Consider the following 20,140-nt stretch of genomic DNA (forward strand, 5'->3'; position numbering starts at 1 on the left):
TAGACGACATTTCAGCTAATACGTACATTTAACTATATTCCAGAATTGAATGCTTATAAAAGAGAATTTTTTTCCTGATTCCTGATAGGATATTTTCAATGAAAGCATGCAATGACATTTCCTTGTTGTTTCTGAATACAGAGTTTAACTTCTTGTGCAAATATCCAGGATAATTCACCTGGTTAACATATCAATCAAAACAGTAGTAAAACTCTGTCATATTCTAGGTGCAAGGTGGCTATCCTATCTAAGAATTCAGGCCCGTAGGAAGCAATTTCAGTTGGGGGGGGGGGGCACACTTATACATTTTCAGTTAAGGGAGCACTATCAACTACCAAAAAAAATTTCTTGACAAGCAAATTTAAAAAAAAAAAAAAAAAAAAAAAAAAAAAAAAAAAAGGCATCAGAAGTTTTTATTTACGGCCATGGAATTTCACCAAAACAAAGTTGAATTCAAAAAACTATTCAGTGATAACTGTTGGCTGAAATAAATTGCAATGTTTAAATGAAGTAAATGACAGTATTAAGAAACAGTGTTTTATATATATTTCATCATTCAAATAATTTATCAAAGATTTCATCAAGGTCATAATATTACACAATGTTAAAATCTAAATTCCAGCTTGCTTCAAAACATTGTTGAATGTTATTATCTTCACTCAGAAAATACAGGTATCATTAGTGGTTGATTATATGAGCATTTTTCACTTAAAAAAAAAAAAAAAAAAAAAAAAAAAATTGAATAATAGTATTGCCCCTCATTAGTTTTCGTTCGTGGTTAAGTTGGCTAACTGTGGATTTGGCTGCTGCACACTAATTCCCTTTGTAAGCCCTTTAGATTTTCATATGCTTAACTTGCTTACTATTTTCCTCCTCATTCAAGTTGTCGCTAGATGCAAAGGACTGACATGTGACTAGAGGCAAAGATCAGTGACAGGCCTCAAAATCAAAACATTGGGACATATTGTTCGAGCTATACAAAATGTTTTTAACTGAAAACGAATTATCATCGGAAAGTGTCAGTTATTCGATGAGCATCTGCTTTGTAATCAAAGAAATTCTGCACACTCGGTCTCCAATGAAATATTTGACTGACTTATACACTTTGAAGTCATTATTGTTCAGCTCGTTATCACACACATCGTCAGCATCACTGTTGTTTTCATCTTAAACACTGGATGACTGGTCCTTGCATGAAGATTCATTCAGCTGTCCTGACCCGTTTTACAAAAGAACTTACGACTAAGACCAAAATTTAATTCTGCTAATAACTTTCTAATTTACATTAAATAGAAAATGGTTTTAATTTATTAAACAAGTATGTAGAAAGATTCTTTTACGCTAGAAATTATAAACAGAATCATTAATTTTGCAGAATTTTACAATCAACCTAAGTTTTTGGTCTTAGTCGTAAGTTCTTTTGTAAAACGGGCCCCAGGCCTCTAAGTTGGTCTGGCCTCTATTTTAGCCTCTAATTTGGCTCCAACCAAATTTCGGTCTGGCCTAAAAAAAATTTGGCCTCTGTTTTGGCCTCATCCAAAAATGATTTCTTTTTTCAGAATTTGATTGATTTGATTGATTTTGTATTGGTTTCAGTTTTTCCAAGTTAAAGCAGATAAATAATATATTTCTGTTGATTTGTAAATGTACACATTAAAATAATCAAGTACTACCACCAATCTGATTTATTTTATTGATTATCTCTTATCAGTTTCAATTTTGAAGACTTTAAACAGTGCATATATTTTTATTTCAATGCGAAAATACCACAATGATTCAGTAATTGTGACTTTAATTTTATTTAATTTCGAAAGCATTATTGATGATATCTACACAGTAAAACATTTAGAAGCAATGAAATGTATTTCATCAAGAAAAAAAAATGAGTGCAGATAGGTAATAATAACCTAAGAACTAAAAAGAATTTATATTTGTTACTTTAAGTATTACTGGTTTGTACTTTAAATCTCTTCTTATAAAGAATAAAAAATAACTTTTTCTATGATGTGGACCTTTTTACTTTAAATGATAGAAATACTGTCAACACTAAAAGGCTTTAGGGTCCTAATAGTCTGGATGATAGGATGCAATTGTTTCACAACATCAATATTATAAAACTGTCATCAAAATGACCTTTTATTGATAATTGTGGGGATAGAAAGTTGTAGCACGAAATTATTTACAAAACATGTGTGGCTTAACTGACAATGCATATATATGTTGGATCATTGATTAACCTTGACTGCTTATCAAGAACCATACTGCAATTATTATTATTATTATTTTGTGATCCGATATCCAATTACAGTATTACTGCACAGAAACAGAAAGTTATCAATTATCTGATTATGTTATTTATTTTAAGGTTTCAATCTCATTTTGAGACTAATCTATATAATGTAAAAAAGTTGATTGATTGAATGATAATGTAAAACAGAGTAATCAAATGAGTAAAATTAATATTAACATTTTTGATATCTGCATTAGTTTATGGTAGTGTATTACTGGTTAACACATGACCTTCCGATCACGGAGCTAGCACCCTACCGACTAAGCTACCGTGACGGTCATCAATCCTTGGAATATTCACTTCTACTTATGCCTTATTTCTATTAAATTAAAAATACCATTGCGCCAAACTTTTTTGTAGATGTTCTTCATTATCTTTTGTAGTATGAATACTGGCTATATCATGCCGTGGGTTCAAAGTATGTATTAACAATAAATTTTAAATTTCGCTGTATAATAGATTTAGCCCTTAAGCATTTTAATTAATTCATTTGAAACGCCGAAACCTAGCCTTATCTCACTTGCGATGGCCAAGGAGTAGGATGGGGCCAAAATAAGGGATCAACATGGTGCATGGAAAGATAATATAGAAAAAAAAAAACTAAAATCTGAAGAAGAACAAGGCACTAATTTGCCATATAAGATATGTATATGCAAGCTTCTTCAAGTATTGTAGTTTGGAGTGTGTTCAATTCTTGACCACTGGGGGTATTGTGGAGCCACAATAGGGTATCACAGCTTTACACTAAAATGAAAAGGAATTAAATATAAACAAGAGAAGTAGATCCCAATTAATTGCATTTAAATGTAAAACATTATTAAGTTGAGCTGATATTTTTTTTTTTTAAATTATGGCCTCTTGAGTTAGATTGGGATTTAAGTCTGGGAAACCTTTAAATCAAATTTATAATTTTGATCCTCTACACTGAACTTTATTTCAAAGACATTTGATAATATCCTATACAGGTTTGTTTTTATTTAGAATGGCGCAGATCCATCAATTTGCCCAACGTCTGAGGTTAGGTCATTTGTTTAGAACTGCATCCTCTTGTTCCCCTTTCTTTTCGCCCCTCTATCAATTTAGGAAACTCTCTGCATTACTTATACTTAAGCATTCGTCTGCCGCATCCTTTTTTAAATTAAAAGTGTATGACACATTTCCTGAATACTCATACAATTAAGTGCATATAAATGTGTATAAAAAATAAAACAATGGATTTTTTTTTTTACACATTTATTTTTTATCTTACTCTTTGTGAAGAGCCGGCATGTGTTCCTTGCTTGGGAGAGTCAATGATTTTTACGTGAAACCATAAATTCATATAATATTTTTTGACAAATGTGTTTTTATATTTATATCAGGATCTTACCAGGATATACGAGGGTTGTTCGATAAATTCGTAGACAAAAACGATGTATTTAGATTGCGCAATAGCACCCTTTCAGTCTTCCATTAATGAATTCTTTAGGACAATTGTTATCGATATGTACAATATAGATAAAATGTTTGAAATAAAAACTATATAAAATATCATTTAAATCTATATTATGACTCTTTGCTGCGCAGTAAGTAAAATAGAAATCCTGAAAAGTTAATTAGTCAAATGGATAGGCAATATATCTTTATTGTGGTGCTTAATATATCGCCGTATATGTATTATGTTCAGTGCCGAAATGATGTCATAATTGCAAATTTTAAAGTCCTTCAGACAATTAGTTATGAAGAGACAGGCAATTCTGAAAGTCATATCAAAATGACTAAACGGAATATTGACATTTCAACACAAAATCAGGAGCAATCAGCTGCCTTCAAATTCTGATTCAAGCTAGGAAATACACCACGGGAGACCATTCAGATGATGGGTAAGTAGTAAGTAATTAAGTAAGTAAATTTTATCTACTTTGAAAAATGTAAGAAATATTTGACGTCAATTTTTACGTTATTGAGTGATTTTAATGGACCGCTTATCGACGCTATGGTTCATGACTTTTCGCTCACTTCTATATTTGCTGATGTATTTCTTTGATTTTTGCATATTTTATGCATTTCATCTATCATCATAAGTTGACATAAAAAATAAATATCTGTCTATAAAAATTGTGAAATAGTGAAACTCGTCTAGAATTTATCGAACAACCCTCGTACATTGAACTACTAAATTTAATATGTATCTCAAATGGGAAAAAAAAAACTTGTTCAATTTATTAAAATAGGTGGTAGGAATAACGCAATATATGTAATTCATTTCTTTTGAATAGCAATTTCTGCAAATCAATTTCATACGAATTAAAATAAGAAAAAAAGAAAAACCTGATTGTACGTCAATCTCTTATTTAGTGATTTATTAATAGAATAAGTATTTGGCGTTTAATTTACAATCAAAAAAACATTTCCTAAAGTTATATTGAATATGCTTACATGTGTTATTTTTCGGAAAACTGCGCATGGATGACAGCTCGAGCCGTTCCAATTTAAGAAAGTTTTACTGTACAAGGAATAAGCATTCTTTGTATATTCATTTACAGGGGAATAAATGAAGATAAACACCTACGAAATCTGATGTATGGGTCTATATAAAATCTATATATAAAAAAAGTAATTAGTAGAATGTAGAAGCTATTTTAACGAATTCAACTATTCACATATTGTCATAGTACTGTGAACATGGAAATTTACTCGTAGGAAATAATTTAACGCAATTAGAAAGATTTTGTTATGAGCATTTTTTTTTCATTCTCTTTCTAGATGCAGTACCGTTCATGGTAGCTCAGTCGGTAGAGCGCTCGCTCCGTGATCGGGAGGTTGTGAGTTCGAATACCGGCCGCGACTGACCTAAGTCGATAAAAATGGGTAGCAACTGTTCCTTCACCATGCGCTTGGCAATTTGAAGTGAAAGTTGCGGGTCCTTCGGATGAGACCTTAAAAACCGAGGCCCCGTTTCACGGCAGACGTTGGCATGATAAAGGTCCCTCACTGCTCAATGGCCCTGAGTGCCGAGTGAAGGTCAAAATTTGAAGCCCTTCACCGGTATATGGCGACGTCTCTCTATGAGTGAAAAAAATCTCGAATGGGATGTAAAACAACATACAATAAATCAATCAATCTAGATGCAGACCATGTAACTGAGTACATGGATGTTTTTCTTTCAATAAGAATATTTAATTATTGTCACTTTGTCATCTTTTTGGCTTCCAATGAACAAAATGTTGTCTTTTGAAATGCTGAGACCATAAGGAAGAGAAAGTCCATTCCCTGAGATATATGACAGAAACTGTCCATCACAATCAATCACATGGACACAGTCGTTATAGCAATCAGCTACTAAGATCCTGGACATCGGGTCTGTGGCGATTCCGAATGGAGTAAATGACGAATATTTTTTCGACTTTAGGTTACCAATATAAGTAAACTGAAGCTCTCCTTTCTTATTTAGAATAATTACTGTCGATGATCCGATGTCTGAAACACAGATATCAGAATTTTTGTTTTCAGCCACGTACATCATATCAAATCCGGAACTAAACATTGGTTTGTTTTCTTTGTCATTCTGTATTTCTTGTGACACATTGGAACCAGAATAACGAACAACTTTGCCCTGATAATCATTTTCACTTCTCATGCAGACCAACAGGTCTCCGTCGGAAGTGGTACATAAACCATAAGATTTCCACTTCGTGAGAGAAATCAGCTTCATCGATTTCCCGTTTCTGACCATCCTAATCACCTTATCTGTATTGTTATTATACACCAAATCTCCTTGCTCCGTAAGACATATTCCATAAACATATCCTGAAGGAATGTCAACATTCTCCAAAATTGTATTGTTCCGATTTATTCGCCTAATAGATCTACACCTTGCCACCCAAATCTCTTCATTATTTACACTGGTCACGAGTTCTGAATTCATCAAACCACTGTTAAGAACTCCCAGAAGTCTTGGAGTTTGTACGAGAAAACCTGATTTCTGGATCCCCAATGGGACTTCCTTTACACTTTGTGACTTCCCATAAAAATATCCAAACTCCACTGCGATGTGTTCTTCATTGATAGGCTTTGGAGTAAATGTAGGAAAAATAACATCTGTCAACTTTAACTGAGTAAATTCTTCTAGATTTGAATCGAAGCGAATAAATTCTCCTGCCGAATTCCCATGCAAAATATTCCTACATCTGGATGCTTCAGCGTGAGAGTCTTTCAAAAGCTTATTGATTTCTGTCAAATTATTGTCAATCTCCGTTATATGGCTCTGCATCATGCTTTGAAGGTCTCTCAACTTCTTCTGTGCGATTTCCTGTATTATCTTGTGCCATTTCTTTTCCTGTTCCTGAATTGCGATTTTTGAAGGTTCATATTGTTTTTGAATTTGCTTTTTCTGTTCAAGCATATTTTCAGATAGGCTTTTGAGTTTTTTAATAATACTTTCTTCTAGTGTTTTAATGTCGTGCTGAATGTCTTGACGCTTTAAGCTGCTTTCTTGTATTAGATCTGACACCTGATGATTAACATGTCCTTCATTTTGGCAAATTCCACAAATGAGGTCTTTACATTTTCTACAGTACAAGGAACATTTTGAGGACATATGAAATCTACAGTCTGGTATTACGGGGGTGGAATATCTTTCGCCATATGGTACAATAATGTGACCTTTGGAAGTCTTTGAAGTCACGTGTTTCCCGCCACATCCTCCACAAAGTTTGACGTCACAACTTTTACAGTATACGTCCACCTCCAGAGGGCAGTTGTCACATCTGATCGCATCTAAGCCGCCCAGAGAGGCCATGTTAGTGACTCTGACAGAAAAATTACAAAGATTTCCATTACTAACAGTATAGGAATATTCTAGCATTTTAAATATTCAAAAACAAATATGTTTTCTTTTCATGTTTGGTACTATATATCATGTTGGGTATATGTACTTACTTGCTTTCTCATCAGGTGTATTATTGTTGCATTGTTGTATTTTATCCTTTAAAATATTTTAACGTCATATAGGCTTACATTTTGCATGTTTTAGCTGAATGAAAAGAGGGTGATTACGGACCATGATCGATCTCAAAAAAAAAAAAAAAAAAAAAAAAACCCGCAAGTGATACAATTCTTTGAACAGGGTATAAACACGAAGCCCCGGTGGGATCAGGTGCCTAGGAGGAGTAAGCATCCCTTGTTGACCGGTCACAACCACCGTGAGCCCTATTTATTGATCAAGTAGACAGAACATCCCGCAGCCAAATTTAGTACAAAAACAAAGGCCTAACAATTGGTATAACACAAGTCAGCCAAAATCTGACTCAATGATAGGTTATATTTCCTAATAAGATCATTATGACGACCGTAGAACTTATGGTTTAAAAATCACCTTTTTAGGAGAACTATGATAAATCTCGACAAGTACATTCAAAAGACCATTTAAACAATACAACTTGTATGTAGAGCCAATACGGATCTCAGAAAACAGATGTGAGATCATGTTTTATGAGCGGAACCAATATATAGCTCTGATAACAGAGTAAGGAGTCTGTGCAGACGTTGTGTAGGAGTAGACATCCCTTAATGATAAACCAATGTTTAATGAATACTTAGTTTTGAAAGACTTTGAAAATCAATATTTCACATTTCTTGACCTTGAACATGCTTACTGTTCGTGACCTTTACATTTCATCCCTAGGAATTTATCTATATAATTTATACATATATACATATTATATGAAGAGAAAAAAATTATAGACATTACCAATAAAAAAAAAGAAATTCTTCATCAATATCATGCTAAATTTTTAGTAAATCTCCTTGAAAATGTTCCTCCTCTCTCGACATACTACATGTACATGCATATATAAATAAAACGATGTGTAATTTTGAAAAAATAAAAAGATAAATAAAATGAAATAAAGACTTTCAATTTTTGAGACACCACCTATTCTTCATTCATTAAACAAAATTATAATTGTGATAAATTTGCATTGTACTTCTATTTCGTGGGCTAAACATGTTTACCATTAGAAATTTGAGCACAGACAAAGGCACTTCTAGCAAAACTGTTCCAGAGAGATATAAAAATATCAACATCCGTTTTACTTTCTAGCGTTTCAAACCCTTAAATAAACAACGTTGTTTGAATTTTTTAGCGCCATAAAGGCATTTGGTGAGCAGCGTATTCATTTACTCACTCATACATTAATGGAACCTAATCCCGCCTCTAATATTTTTAGAGTTGACTCTGTTTGCTCTGCTCACAATAAGTATTGTCTCAATAGACTTTTGGGCTTGATTACCGTTCCATATCTTCATATTTCATATATCTATTATAATATTAGGAACAAGGGCAGCGCAAAGCAGAACTTCCTCTAGCAATAGCACATCGACCCTGGTATAAATTATAACCACTCACAAACCCGTTACCATTCCCCCCTCCAAGTTTGTCGTGGGAATACTTATATATTTTACTTAACCATCTTACATACACACGAAACTCATACCGTTGAATGTCCTTACCCTAAAATAGTCTCGATTCCAATGTATTTAGATTACTCCTCTCAACCCAAGTTATAGTAATCTGACAATGTTTCTATATAAAAAAAAAATAAATCTACAAAACATGAAAACATGGTTGTTATATATTATAAAACTGTTCCCTACCTTCGTTAGTTGCATCAGGCTTTCTATAATAACAAAACTAAAATGCTGACATAATTTAAGTTCTTGTTTATCCATGACCCAGACTGCTTGATAATGTCGCATGCGCATAAACATTGTCAATTTTTAAAACTGTAAACAGTGAGGCGCTCAGACAGGGTAAATACAATCTCGAATTTATCATTGATATCAAGAAGTTTAAAGCCTTACAAGGAATTGAATTAAGATTTTAAACTTATCAAATTTAAAATCTTTAAGTTGTGTTTATACATGTTTCAATTTTCATCCTATGACCAATGCAAATTTTAAGATTATAGACATCATTAAGCAATGTAAACCAAAGATGTTTTCGTTTATGCATTTTTGTTTCTTTGTTTGCTTGGTTGTTAGTTTTATTTCTAAATTTGTCTTTGGCCTATTTTTTTTACTTCAGAATTTGTTTTTTGTATGTGTGTTTCGTTTCATTTTTTTATTCACTTACTTCACTTACTTGTTTCCTTTCCTATTTGTTTTTCATTAATTCAGTTGAAAATATCGCAATTTATAGGGCCTTAAAAATATATAATAGTTATTTTCTCTGTTATGCAGTAAATTTAGTGAATATTATGTTCTAGACAAGTTTTTAAAATTAGTTTTACATTTCTTTTGACATTGCTGTTTTATAACTGAAATATACTTGAAGGAAAATGTTGGTTTTAATAGCAGACCTAATTTTGTATCCATATTATGCAGAATTTATTCAAAATCTTTTACATGAGAAAAAGAAATCTCTTGCTGTTACCTCTAACTCGACATTTAGATATATCGACGACGTATTATCAATTAACAATAGTTATTTCCATTTACATGTCGACACGATATATCCCAGTAAGCTTGAAATAAAAGATATCACAGAATCTGACACATCTGTTTCATATTTGGATATTTTACTTGAAAAGGACGTTAATGGTAATCTAACAAAAAAGCTTCATGATAAACATGATGACTTAACTTTTCAATCGTCAACTTCCCTTACTTATACAGCAATATTTCCTTATCACCTGCAAATGGGGTGTATATCTCTCAGTTGATTCGATACGCAAGAGAATGCTATATGTATGATTAATTTCTAAAAACGAGGTAAGTTATTGACAAACAAGTTTTAAGTCATCATTTCGTAAGTTCAATGGTCGATACAGTGACCATGTCAGCAAATACATTCTATCATAAGTCATATGCTGACTGACGTTTTTCATACTAATTGTGGTCGGCAGGGGATGCTCACTCCCACATGGCACGTGATCCCACCTCTGATGTTTGGAGGTCCGTGTTTGCTCTGCTCCCGATTTGTGTTGTTTTAATGGAATTTGAGCTTGAATACTTTTCGTGATCTCCATATTCATTAAATAGCTGATTTTGAAAACATTAGCCAGTAAACGTTTATTTCATTAGGCGACCAAATAACATTGTAAATACAATGCAAAAAGTTAGATGCTAAGACCTCAAAGGGAGGTTAGAACAGAGTGATGACAAAATGTTTAATATTTAGGTGAACGAATAGGGATAAGAGTTGCTTGATTTTAATGAAATAACCATCCTGTGAAGTGATTTTTTGGCTTTTGCTTTTGCTGAGTTAAATTACCGTACGCTGATATCCGAAGTAACAGTTACTTTAAATTAATTAATATCATTCCCGTCCCCAGAAATTTTATTCTGACACATCTGTTTCATATTTGGATATTTTACTAGAAAAAGACATTAATGGTAACCTTACAACAAAACTTTGTGATAAATGTGATGACTTCAACTTTTCTATCGTCAACTTCCCTTACTTATGTACATGTAGCAATACACCCTTATCACCTTCATAAGAGGGTTGTCCATGAAGTTCGTGGAAGATGAAGTTTATGTCAAAATGAATTGTACTAAATATACTTATTGTATACCAAAATATTTGTGATGAAAATTCAAGTAAGAGTGGTTTTATTTTGATTGTTTGAAATTAATATTTTTGTAAAAATCGTTTTCCTTAAAGGTGCAGATAGTGCACATGACCCAGGGTTAAAATGCCATAAATTTTGAAATAAAGTCTTTTGATTGAAATGATTATTTTCTTTATCAAGCAAGTCAAAGTTTAATAAAAATTGATAAATGTGTCGCAAATAAAGCGGCTATTGTTATTTTCCTATATAATTAAATACTGAAATACTGTTCGTTATCTCCACATATTTCATCATAGGTATTGCTTACTATACAGATATTATATAGAAAGTGAAAATACCGCGAAAAACCCGCAAGAGATGTTTCAAAAATTGACCAAAAATCGAATCGGCCATCCAAACGGAACAGCGGTCAATTATAAAATTATCTTGTAATATGATTGAAACGACGTCAGAGACAAAATATTTAATCAATCAATTTGAAACTATTGTTATATTCAGATCATTGATTTGAAATCGGTATATACGAATTTTTAAAGGTGTGTACAATTTTGGAGACACTACCAGAAGTGGATAACCACTGTGTTTGATGAAAGCAGGATATCCCTTGTACTGCCTTCCATGTCATTTTAATTGAAACATATAAACACGGATTACAGTCAGTTAACCAGGTTTTATTGTCACAAACAGTTCACATAGGGGCGCGGATCCTAATATGCGCAGGTGTCACTGTTTACAATAGGTGACGATATACAGTAGCTGTGTGAGTTGTGTGTGGGTGTGTGGATGGTAAAAAGCTATAATAAACAAATACAAATATACAAATACAAGTTACAAACAAAATCACTACAAAGACACAAAGTTTGAATGAACTCGATCAAGTTACATTCCTGACAAATTAGATACACAGATTTACTCGCTAAAAGTACACATGAACTTTTACAGAGGTCTTTAATGTCGCTTTACATTAGCCTTAAAGTTGCAGCTTTAAAAACAATAAACTGAAAACTTGTAAAACTTACATTGTGATCGGCCACAGTTTCTCCGAGATTAATAACGTCTGGACATGTATATTTCTGAGTCTTTTACAAGAATGAATTTTGTGAGTGAAAATACAGACTAAACAGTAAATCTACACAGGAAACAGCATAGTTTCATAATTAAAATAAATATCAAACTGCAGGCCCTCCCAAGTTAATTAAACAAAACGCAGCAAATTTTGATTTTAACATAAACAGCAGACAGGACTTTATGGTCAGTCAGCAAAATTCAAGCGTGAGAATATGATAATAAAAACAATTTGAACAATGAACAATGTATTTAGTCATACAGATATTGACACATTTGTGACTGTACCTAAAAATGCATAATCTGCAAATTTCTAAATAACAATGTACAGAATGTAAGACATTACATCACTATTCATAACGTTGTTATAAATCTAGCACAACGTCGGACTGGGCTGTGCAGCCTGTGTATACTGGTGACGCTCGAAAATTATCGTGCATCGATTTGAATTTTAATAATTAAATCAATTATGGTTTATACATAAATATCATTGCAAACACTTGGCAGTGTGGTATAATAAAGAAAGTGTAGCGTGTGTCCATGAACATGTAATAAAAATTCAAAATCCATATTTTTGACGTATCATGAAATTAGCCTTCATCGGACTGGGACGTGCGGCTTGCATATACCGAGTTTTTAACCTAAAACATTCGTAAAATAGTGTGTATTGTTCTGAATTTTATAATTATTTACTAAATCATGGTCCATATTAAAATATAATCGTACAGGTTTGTCAGTGTGGCCATTATTAAGAAAATTATAGCATTTGTCCACGAACTTTATGGACACTCCTCGTATGTCTCCCGGTTGATTCAAACGCAAGAGAATGCTCTATGTATGAACAACTTCTAAAACGAGGCAAGCTATTGACAAACAATTTGATGAAACAAGAATATCAACAGTCTCCTTTTAAGGCATCATTTCGTAGGTTCTATGGTCGATACAATGACCATGTCAGCAAATACAATCTATCACTAAGTCGAATGCTGACTGTTTTTCATATTAATTGTTAGTTCATTATTTACACAATGAATAGTCTACGGATTTTTCCGGTTTTCACGATCATGACAAGGAGCACACGGCGAGTTTGACAGGTCGACAGGGAATGCTTACAGCTCCATGGCACCTGATTCCACCTCTGATGTTTTTAGAGGCGCTGTTCCTGATTTGTAAAGTGAAACAGTGTGATAGTGCTTCGGTTAAGTGAAACAGTGTGATAGTGCTTCCGTTAATAGAAACAGTGTAATAGTGCTTCAGTTCATAGAAACAGTGTGATAGTGCTTCGGTTAAGAGAAACAGTGTGAGAGTGCTTCAATTAATAGAATACTCTTCGATATTTTCATATTTTATGGAAAAGGATGCGCTGCTCTTCATATGTCATCAGCAAATGTCAAAATAATAAAAATGAAGAAGGTGACAAAATTTGGATAAGAAAACACAAGATTGGGATGGTATGAGCATGCTGGACATTTGCAAAATTTTCTAGAATTAAGTTATAGATATAATGTATATGCAGTGAAATAAAAACAATCTGTATCTAAATTTCTGTCATATTAGTATCATTACGCTTTACAACATAAAAAAAAATCAAAAAGTGAAGAAATCAAAATGTTAAGTGTCTCTATACCACGTTCCACACATATTCTCATTTTTTTTCGATCTCAAAAAAAATCTACTAACTATACAAATCTCTGAACAGGACATAGGATACGGACCCTTGGATATTCCGGAGATGGGATAACGTGTCTAGGAAGAGTAAGCTTCCCCTGTTGACCGATCACACCCGCCGTGAGTCTTATATTAGGATTAGATGGACGGAATAATTATTAGTCAATCTTGGTATAAAAACAAAGGCCTAACAATTGTTTTGAGATATGTCAGTTAAAATACGACCCAATTTTAGGTTGGAGTTGCTACTAAGGTCATATAACGACTATAGCATTAACAAAATACTGACTTTCAAGGAGGTTGCTAAATCTCTGAAACATTAAGATCGGTCAGTAGCATGTCTGGGTATAAAAATGATTCGTACTCAGAGTATGCCCTTGGGTATTGAATAAGTTGGTTGAGATATACTCTATAGGCAGGTGATAGTTGAATATTGCTCCATAAATAAAGGAATATAACAACATAAATAAAATGAGTTGACCATATTTCATTATAATTTACACTACAGTTTTTTAGTGTTGGTTATTCGTGGTTTGCTATTTTTTAAAGTCCAAACTTAATATTATTTTCTTACTTCAAATCTGGAGTGTTGATGAAATATGGAGGTAATGAATATATTAGAGCTCAAAAGTCCATCCAAAGAATACAAATCGGGAGCAGAGCAAACACAGAACTCTAAAACATCAGAGATGGGATCAGGTGCTATGGAGGAGTAAGCATTCCTTGTCGATCGGTTACACCTACCTTGTGCTCCTTGTCATGATCGGGCAAACGGAAATGCCCTTAGACAATTCAGTGTGTAAATAATGGCTTAACATTTGGTATGAAAATTATTAGTCAGCATTCGTCTTAATAATAGACCGTTCACGGTAGCTCAGTCGGTAGAGCGCTCGCTGCGTGAACGGGAGGTCGTGAGTTCGAATCTCGGCCGCGACTGACCTAAGTCGATAAAAAATGGGTAGCAACTGTTCCTTCGCCATGCGCTCGGCACTTTGAAGTGAAAGTTGCGGGTCCTTCGGATGAGACCTTAAAAACCGAGGTCCCGTGTCACGGTAGGCGTTGGCACGATAAAGATCCCTCACTGCTCAATGGCCCTGAGTGCCGGTCAAAATTTGAAGCCCTTCACCGGTATATGGTAACGTCTCTATATGAGTGAAAAATTCTCGAATGGGACGTAAAACAACACATAATCAATCAATCAATCTTAATAATAGATTGTATTTGCTGACAAGGTCATTGTATCAACCATAGAATGGAATGTATGGAGATAACAAACAGTATTCAAGCTCAAAAGTCCATTAAACAATACAAATTTTGGAGCAGAGCAAACACGGACCTCTAAAACATCAGATGTGGGATCAGGTGCCATGGAGGAGTAGAATCCCCTGCAGACCGGTCACACCCGCCGTGTGCCCCTTGTCATGATCGGGTTATAACGGAAAAATCCGTCGACAATTTAGGGTGTAAAAAATAATGGCCTAACAATTAGTATGAAAAACGTCAGTCAGCATTTGACTTAATGATAAATTGTATTTGCTGACAAGGTCATTGTATCGACCATAGAGCTTACGAAATGACGACTTTAAACAAGACTGCTGATATTCTTGTTTCATCAACTTGTTTGTCAATAACTTACCTCGTTTTAGAAATTGTAGAGCATGCTTTTGCGTATCGAATCAGCTGAGAGATATAATCCCCATATGCAGGTGATGAAGGTATATTGCTGCATAAGTAAGGGAAATTGACGATTGAAAAGTTAAAGTCATCACGTTTATCATAAAGCTTGATTGTTAGATTACCATTAAAGTTTTCTTCTAGTAAAATATCCAAATATGAAACAGATGTGTCAGACTCTGTGGTATCTTTTATTTCAAGCTCACTGGGATATATCGCATCGACATACGAAGGAAATAACCATTGTTAATTGACAGTACGTCGTCGATATATCTAAATGTCGAGTTGAATGCCACAGCAACTGTTTTCTTCTTTTCATGTACAAGATTTTGAACAAATTCTGTTTTATATGAATACAAAAATAGGTCTGCTAATAACGGGGCGCAATTGGTACCCATGGAAATTTCAATTGATTTTTGAGAGACCTGGTCTCCCAAAACCACATAGATATTGTCAATCAGAAACACAAGCATCATTTTAATGTCAACTTTACAGTACCTGTGTGTACAATCAAAATGTTTTTTAACAAAATAATTTTGCAAATGACCAATGACAAGGTAAGTAAATTTACGAGTTCCATTTTTATTGAAAAAGCAGCTGTCAGAATAAAAAAAATCAAAAAAAAAATTAAGTCTAATTTTATCATCTCAGATAAAGTTATTCCCATATGTAACTCAATATGTTCAGGTATTTGTTTCCTATGACCTCTTAATGTGAAATATCCCTCTGCTCCAAATTTCACCAATTTTTTTTTTTAAAATTCCGAACATTGATTTTCATCAACAACAATAGCATTAGATTTAAATGGAAAATAGTTTGAAATATCAAGCGTTGCTTACTTTTTCAGAAATTGATATTATGTCTGATCATGATATAAAAAAAAATTTGGTATGGTAAATAGAAAGATCAGTAATTTTTCATCTCACAATAAAATTAAAAATATGAGGTATATATGAAAATAATATTTACTATCATACCTATCTAATTCACATTAGAAAACATAATGAAGCGTTGCTTTTTAAATCAGAATATCACATTATCACATTGTTTTCAGTGCTTGTAAAATAAAAATGCATCCATGAACAAGAGTTATCTTTCCATCTACAGAAGTTATCTTTTTTTTCAAAATATTTTAGTGAAAAAAATATCATTTAATTTCTATAAAATAATTGATTCTGATTGGATAAAAAATTCTTTTGATAACTGCATCAATAGAATTTGGAGTTCGCTTGCACTTAGCAGCCGGAACTACTTTGCCTGTCTTTACATGTATATTTCCCGCTTTCAGAAGTTCATGAAGGAACAATTGAATACCTTTTCTCTAATAGATATATTCCTGAATTTCGAAACTTGTCTGTTACGTTCCTGACTTATTGTCTACTTTCGTTTCTTTTTGAATTATCCCCCTTTGCTAAACAAATCAGATCGTCTGCATGACAACAAAACAGTAATGGGAAAGAAGGAAAGAAATCAGCATACCTATGTTAAATGTTTGACTTTGAGATAACTGGTATGAACAATAGAACTGTGAAGAAATGTTTTTATGCTACCAAAGCGGGGAAATGCCGTTAATCTGTTAATTCTTAGGAATCGAATGATCGAGAAAAACGACTCGGCATGAAGGGCGCTGCATGAATGAGGACGGAATTCTTTCAATGTTAAACAGTAGGCAACAGACTCTTTCAGATTTTACAGCATGGACAGGTTGTGATACATATTTATATGTTCGGTTTGAAATTCAGATGAAGAGATGCGCAAATGAAATTCAAAATTTCTGTGACCTATAGAACACTGTAGAAAGAGTTGTTAGCATATCTGAGTAGCATCCCTTTAAATTTACGAACCGGGGAAAATATACCCATTGGGATATAGCAAAAAATTAATAACACAACAGGTAAGTTTTTTGTGTTAAAGAACTGCTAATTATTGTTAGAAAAGGTTGGTAGTGACACGACAATATTTGAGAACGTTGTTTCTTCGTTAGGCCTATAGCCATTTTGAATTTCAGCAACATTGTTGTGATATATTTCTACGCACTGTTTTTGATGCGTAAATTTTATAGTAAACTGAGGGGAAGTTTCATTTTATTATTTTAAAATCATAATTAAATGATAAGAAATGAATGTAATATTTTTTTCTTTGACCGACGTATCAAAGAAAAAATTTGGACAGAAAACGTTTTCATCAATGCGCTACGCGCATTGATGACGTTTTCCGTCCAAATTTTTTCTTTGATACGTCGGTCAAAGAAAAAAATATTACATTCATTTCTTAAATAAATTAATTGATTATAAAAATCTGCATCGGAAATTTCTACGCGCCTTATAAGAAAGAGGTGCTTTTTAATTCAGATTATTACATTGTTTACTGTGCTTGTAAAATAAAATGCATCCATCTACACAAGTAATCTTTCCATTATCGTTCTTCAAAAATATTTTTGGTGAAAAAAATTTATTTATTGATTATAAAGATTCTGCATCTGAAATTTCTGTAACAATTAAAAGACTTATATGTGACGAGATATAAATGTCTGAATTTTCACAGTTAAAAGGAACTGAGTATAAATGTTTTAGGTAAACTATTATAAGTAATTAATAAAAATATTGGCAATAGAAAAAAATATTTGTACGATGGATCAGATTTGAATGAGTTGTCTATAAAATGGTTCTCATTATTAAATTCTAGCAAGATAATTCAAGAAATATTTTCCTCGGAAAGTTGAGAGGGACATTACACCTTAAGTTTGTTCAAATTATGACCCCTAAAATTAGATTCTATTTGCTTCACATTATTTCAAATGCATTACATAAAGTGTATCCTAAACGGATTAGTTTTTATGTCAATTGATGCAGATCTATCAATTTTTCCAATGTAGGAGTTTAAAAAAAACTGTATTCTCTTGATCCCCTTTCTTTTTGGCACCTCTATCAATTTCAGAAACTTATTGCATTACTTATACTAAAGCCATTTGTCGAATACACCCGTTTTTAATTCACAAGTTTATAAGACCATTTACTGTGTACTCATCTTTTACTTAAGAGTGTACAATCACATTCATGTAAATGTGTAAATAAAAACAATGGATTTTTTTTTACACATACAGCTGTTATCGTACTCTTTCAGAAGAACCGGCATGTGTTTTACTTTAGGAAAGTCAACCACTTTCACGTGAAACCATAAATTCATTTAATTTTACTTTGCGCTTAAGGGATAATGAAAAGCGATTATATTAATTCATTATCTAGATGCAGACATTATTACTGACTTTAGGTTTAATTTTCTTTCAATACGAATATTTAATTATTGTCACTCTGTCTCCTTTCTGGCTTCCAACGAACAAAATGTTATCTCTTGAAATCCTTAGACCCTAAGGAAGAAAAAGTCCATTCCCAGTAATATATGACAAAAACTGTCCATCACAGTCCATCACATGGACGTAGTCGTTCTAGCAATCAGCTACCATGATCCTGGACATCATGTCTGTCGTTATTCCAAATGGAGTAAAAGACGAGTATGTCTCCGCCTTAAGGTTACCAGTATAAGTAAACCGAAGCTCTCCCTTTCTATATACTACAATCAATGACCCGATGTCAGAAATGCAGATTTCTGAATTTCTGTTTTTAGCCACGCACATCATATCAAATCCGGAACTAAACAGTGGCATGTTTCTTTGTCATTCACTATTTCCTGTGAAACACTGGAACCAGAATAAGGAATAACTTTGCCCTGATAATCATTTTCACTTTTCTATGTGGATTTTGGAGACCAGGTCTTCCAACAATCTATTGGAATTTCTATGGGTACCAATTGCGCCCCGTTGTTAGCAGACCTTTTTTTGTATTCATATGAAGCAGAATTTGTCCAAAATCTTGTACGTGAAAAGAAGAAAACACTTGCTGTGGCTTTCAACTCGACATTTAGATATATCGACGACATATTGTCAATTAACAATGGCTATTTTCATTCTTATGTCGATACGATATATCCTGGTGAACTTGAGATAAAAGATACCACAGAGTCTGACACATCTGTTTCATATTTGGATATTTTACTTGAAAAAGACGTTAATGGTAATCTAACAACCAAGCTTTATGATAAACGTGATGACTTTAACTTTTCAATCGTCAACTTCCCTTACTTATGCAGCAATATACCTTCATCACCTGCATACGGGGTATATATCTCTCAGTTGATTCGATACGCAAGAGCATGCTCTACGTATGTACAATTTCTAAAACGAGGTAAATTATTGACAAATAAGTTGATGAAACAAGAATATCAGCTGTCTCGTTTAAAGTCATCATTTCGTAAGTTCTATGGTCGATACAATGACCTTGTCAGCAAATACAATTTATCATTGAGTCAAATGCTGACTGACGTTTTTCATACTAATTGTTAGACCATTATTTACACACTGAATTGTCGACGGATGTTTCCGTTATAACCCGATCATGACAAGGAGCACACGGCGGGTGTGACTGGTCGGCAGGGGATGCTCACTCCTCCATGGCACCTGATCCCACCTCTGATGTTTGGAGGTCCGTGTTTGCTCTGCTCCTATTTTGTATTGTATAATGGACGTTTGAGCTTGAATACTGTTTGTTATCTCCATATATTTCACTTACGCAGATCAACAGGTCATCGTGGGAAGTGGTACATACTGTAAACCAACTTTTATTCGCGTGCGAGAAATTTTCGCGAGTTTCGCGACCTACTTTTACTCGCGAATATTTATCGAAGCGAACCATTTATTTTGCTTTGTATTTGTAGAGAATGTTTCCTCAGTCGCAAAAATAGATCGTCGCGAATTGCGAATAAAAGTTGACGCGAATAATAGTTGGTTTACAATATATGGAGACAACGAACAGAATTCAAGCTCAAAATCCAT

The 20,140-nt window shown here is 33.3% G+C and overlaps 1 protein-coding gene across 1 annotated transcript; it reads right to left on the reverse strand.

The window, feature by feature from the left end:
* Positions 1-4,754: 4,754 nt before the first annotated feature.
* LOC133176302 (uncharacterized) lies at positions 4,755-8,987 on the reverse strand. Its single transcript, XM_061311437.1, has 2 exons — positions 8,927-8,987; positions 4,755-7,080 (listed from the first exon to the last, which is right to left on the reverse strand). The coding sequence occupies exon 2, from the start codon at positions 7,068-7,070 to the stop codon at positions 5,436-5,438; it is 1,635 nt and encodes a 544-aa protein (XP_061167421.1). The 5' UTR covers positions 7,071-7,080; positions 8,927-8,987; the 3' UTR covers positions 4,755-5,435.
* Positions 8,988-20,140: the final 11,153 nt, after the last annotated feature.

This window comes from Saccostrea echinata, unplaced genomic scaffold, assembly GCF_033153115.1.
Source record: "Saccostrea echinata isolate AGI-Se365-2 ecotype Australia unplaced genomic scaffold, CSIRO_AGI_Sech_v1 ptg000073l, whole genome shotgun sequence".
NCBI lineage: Eukaryota > Metazoa > Mollusca > Bivalvia > Ostreida > Ostreidae > Saccostrea > Saccostrea echinata.

Coding starts and splice junctions, on each gene's coding strand:
- LOC133176302 (XM_061311437.1), bottom strand. CDS start 7,070: ATGGCCTCTCTGGGCGGCTTAGATGCGATCAGATGTGACAACTGCCCT.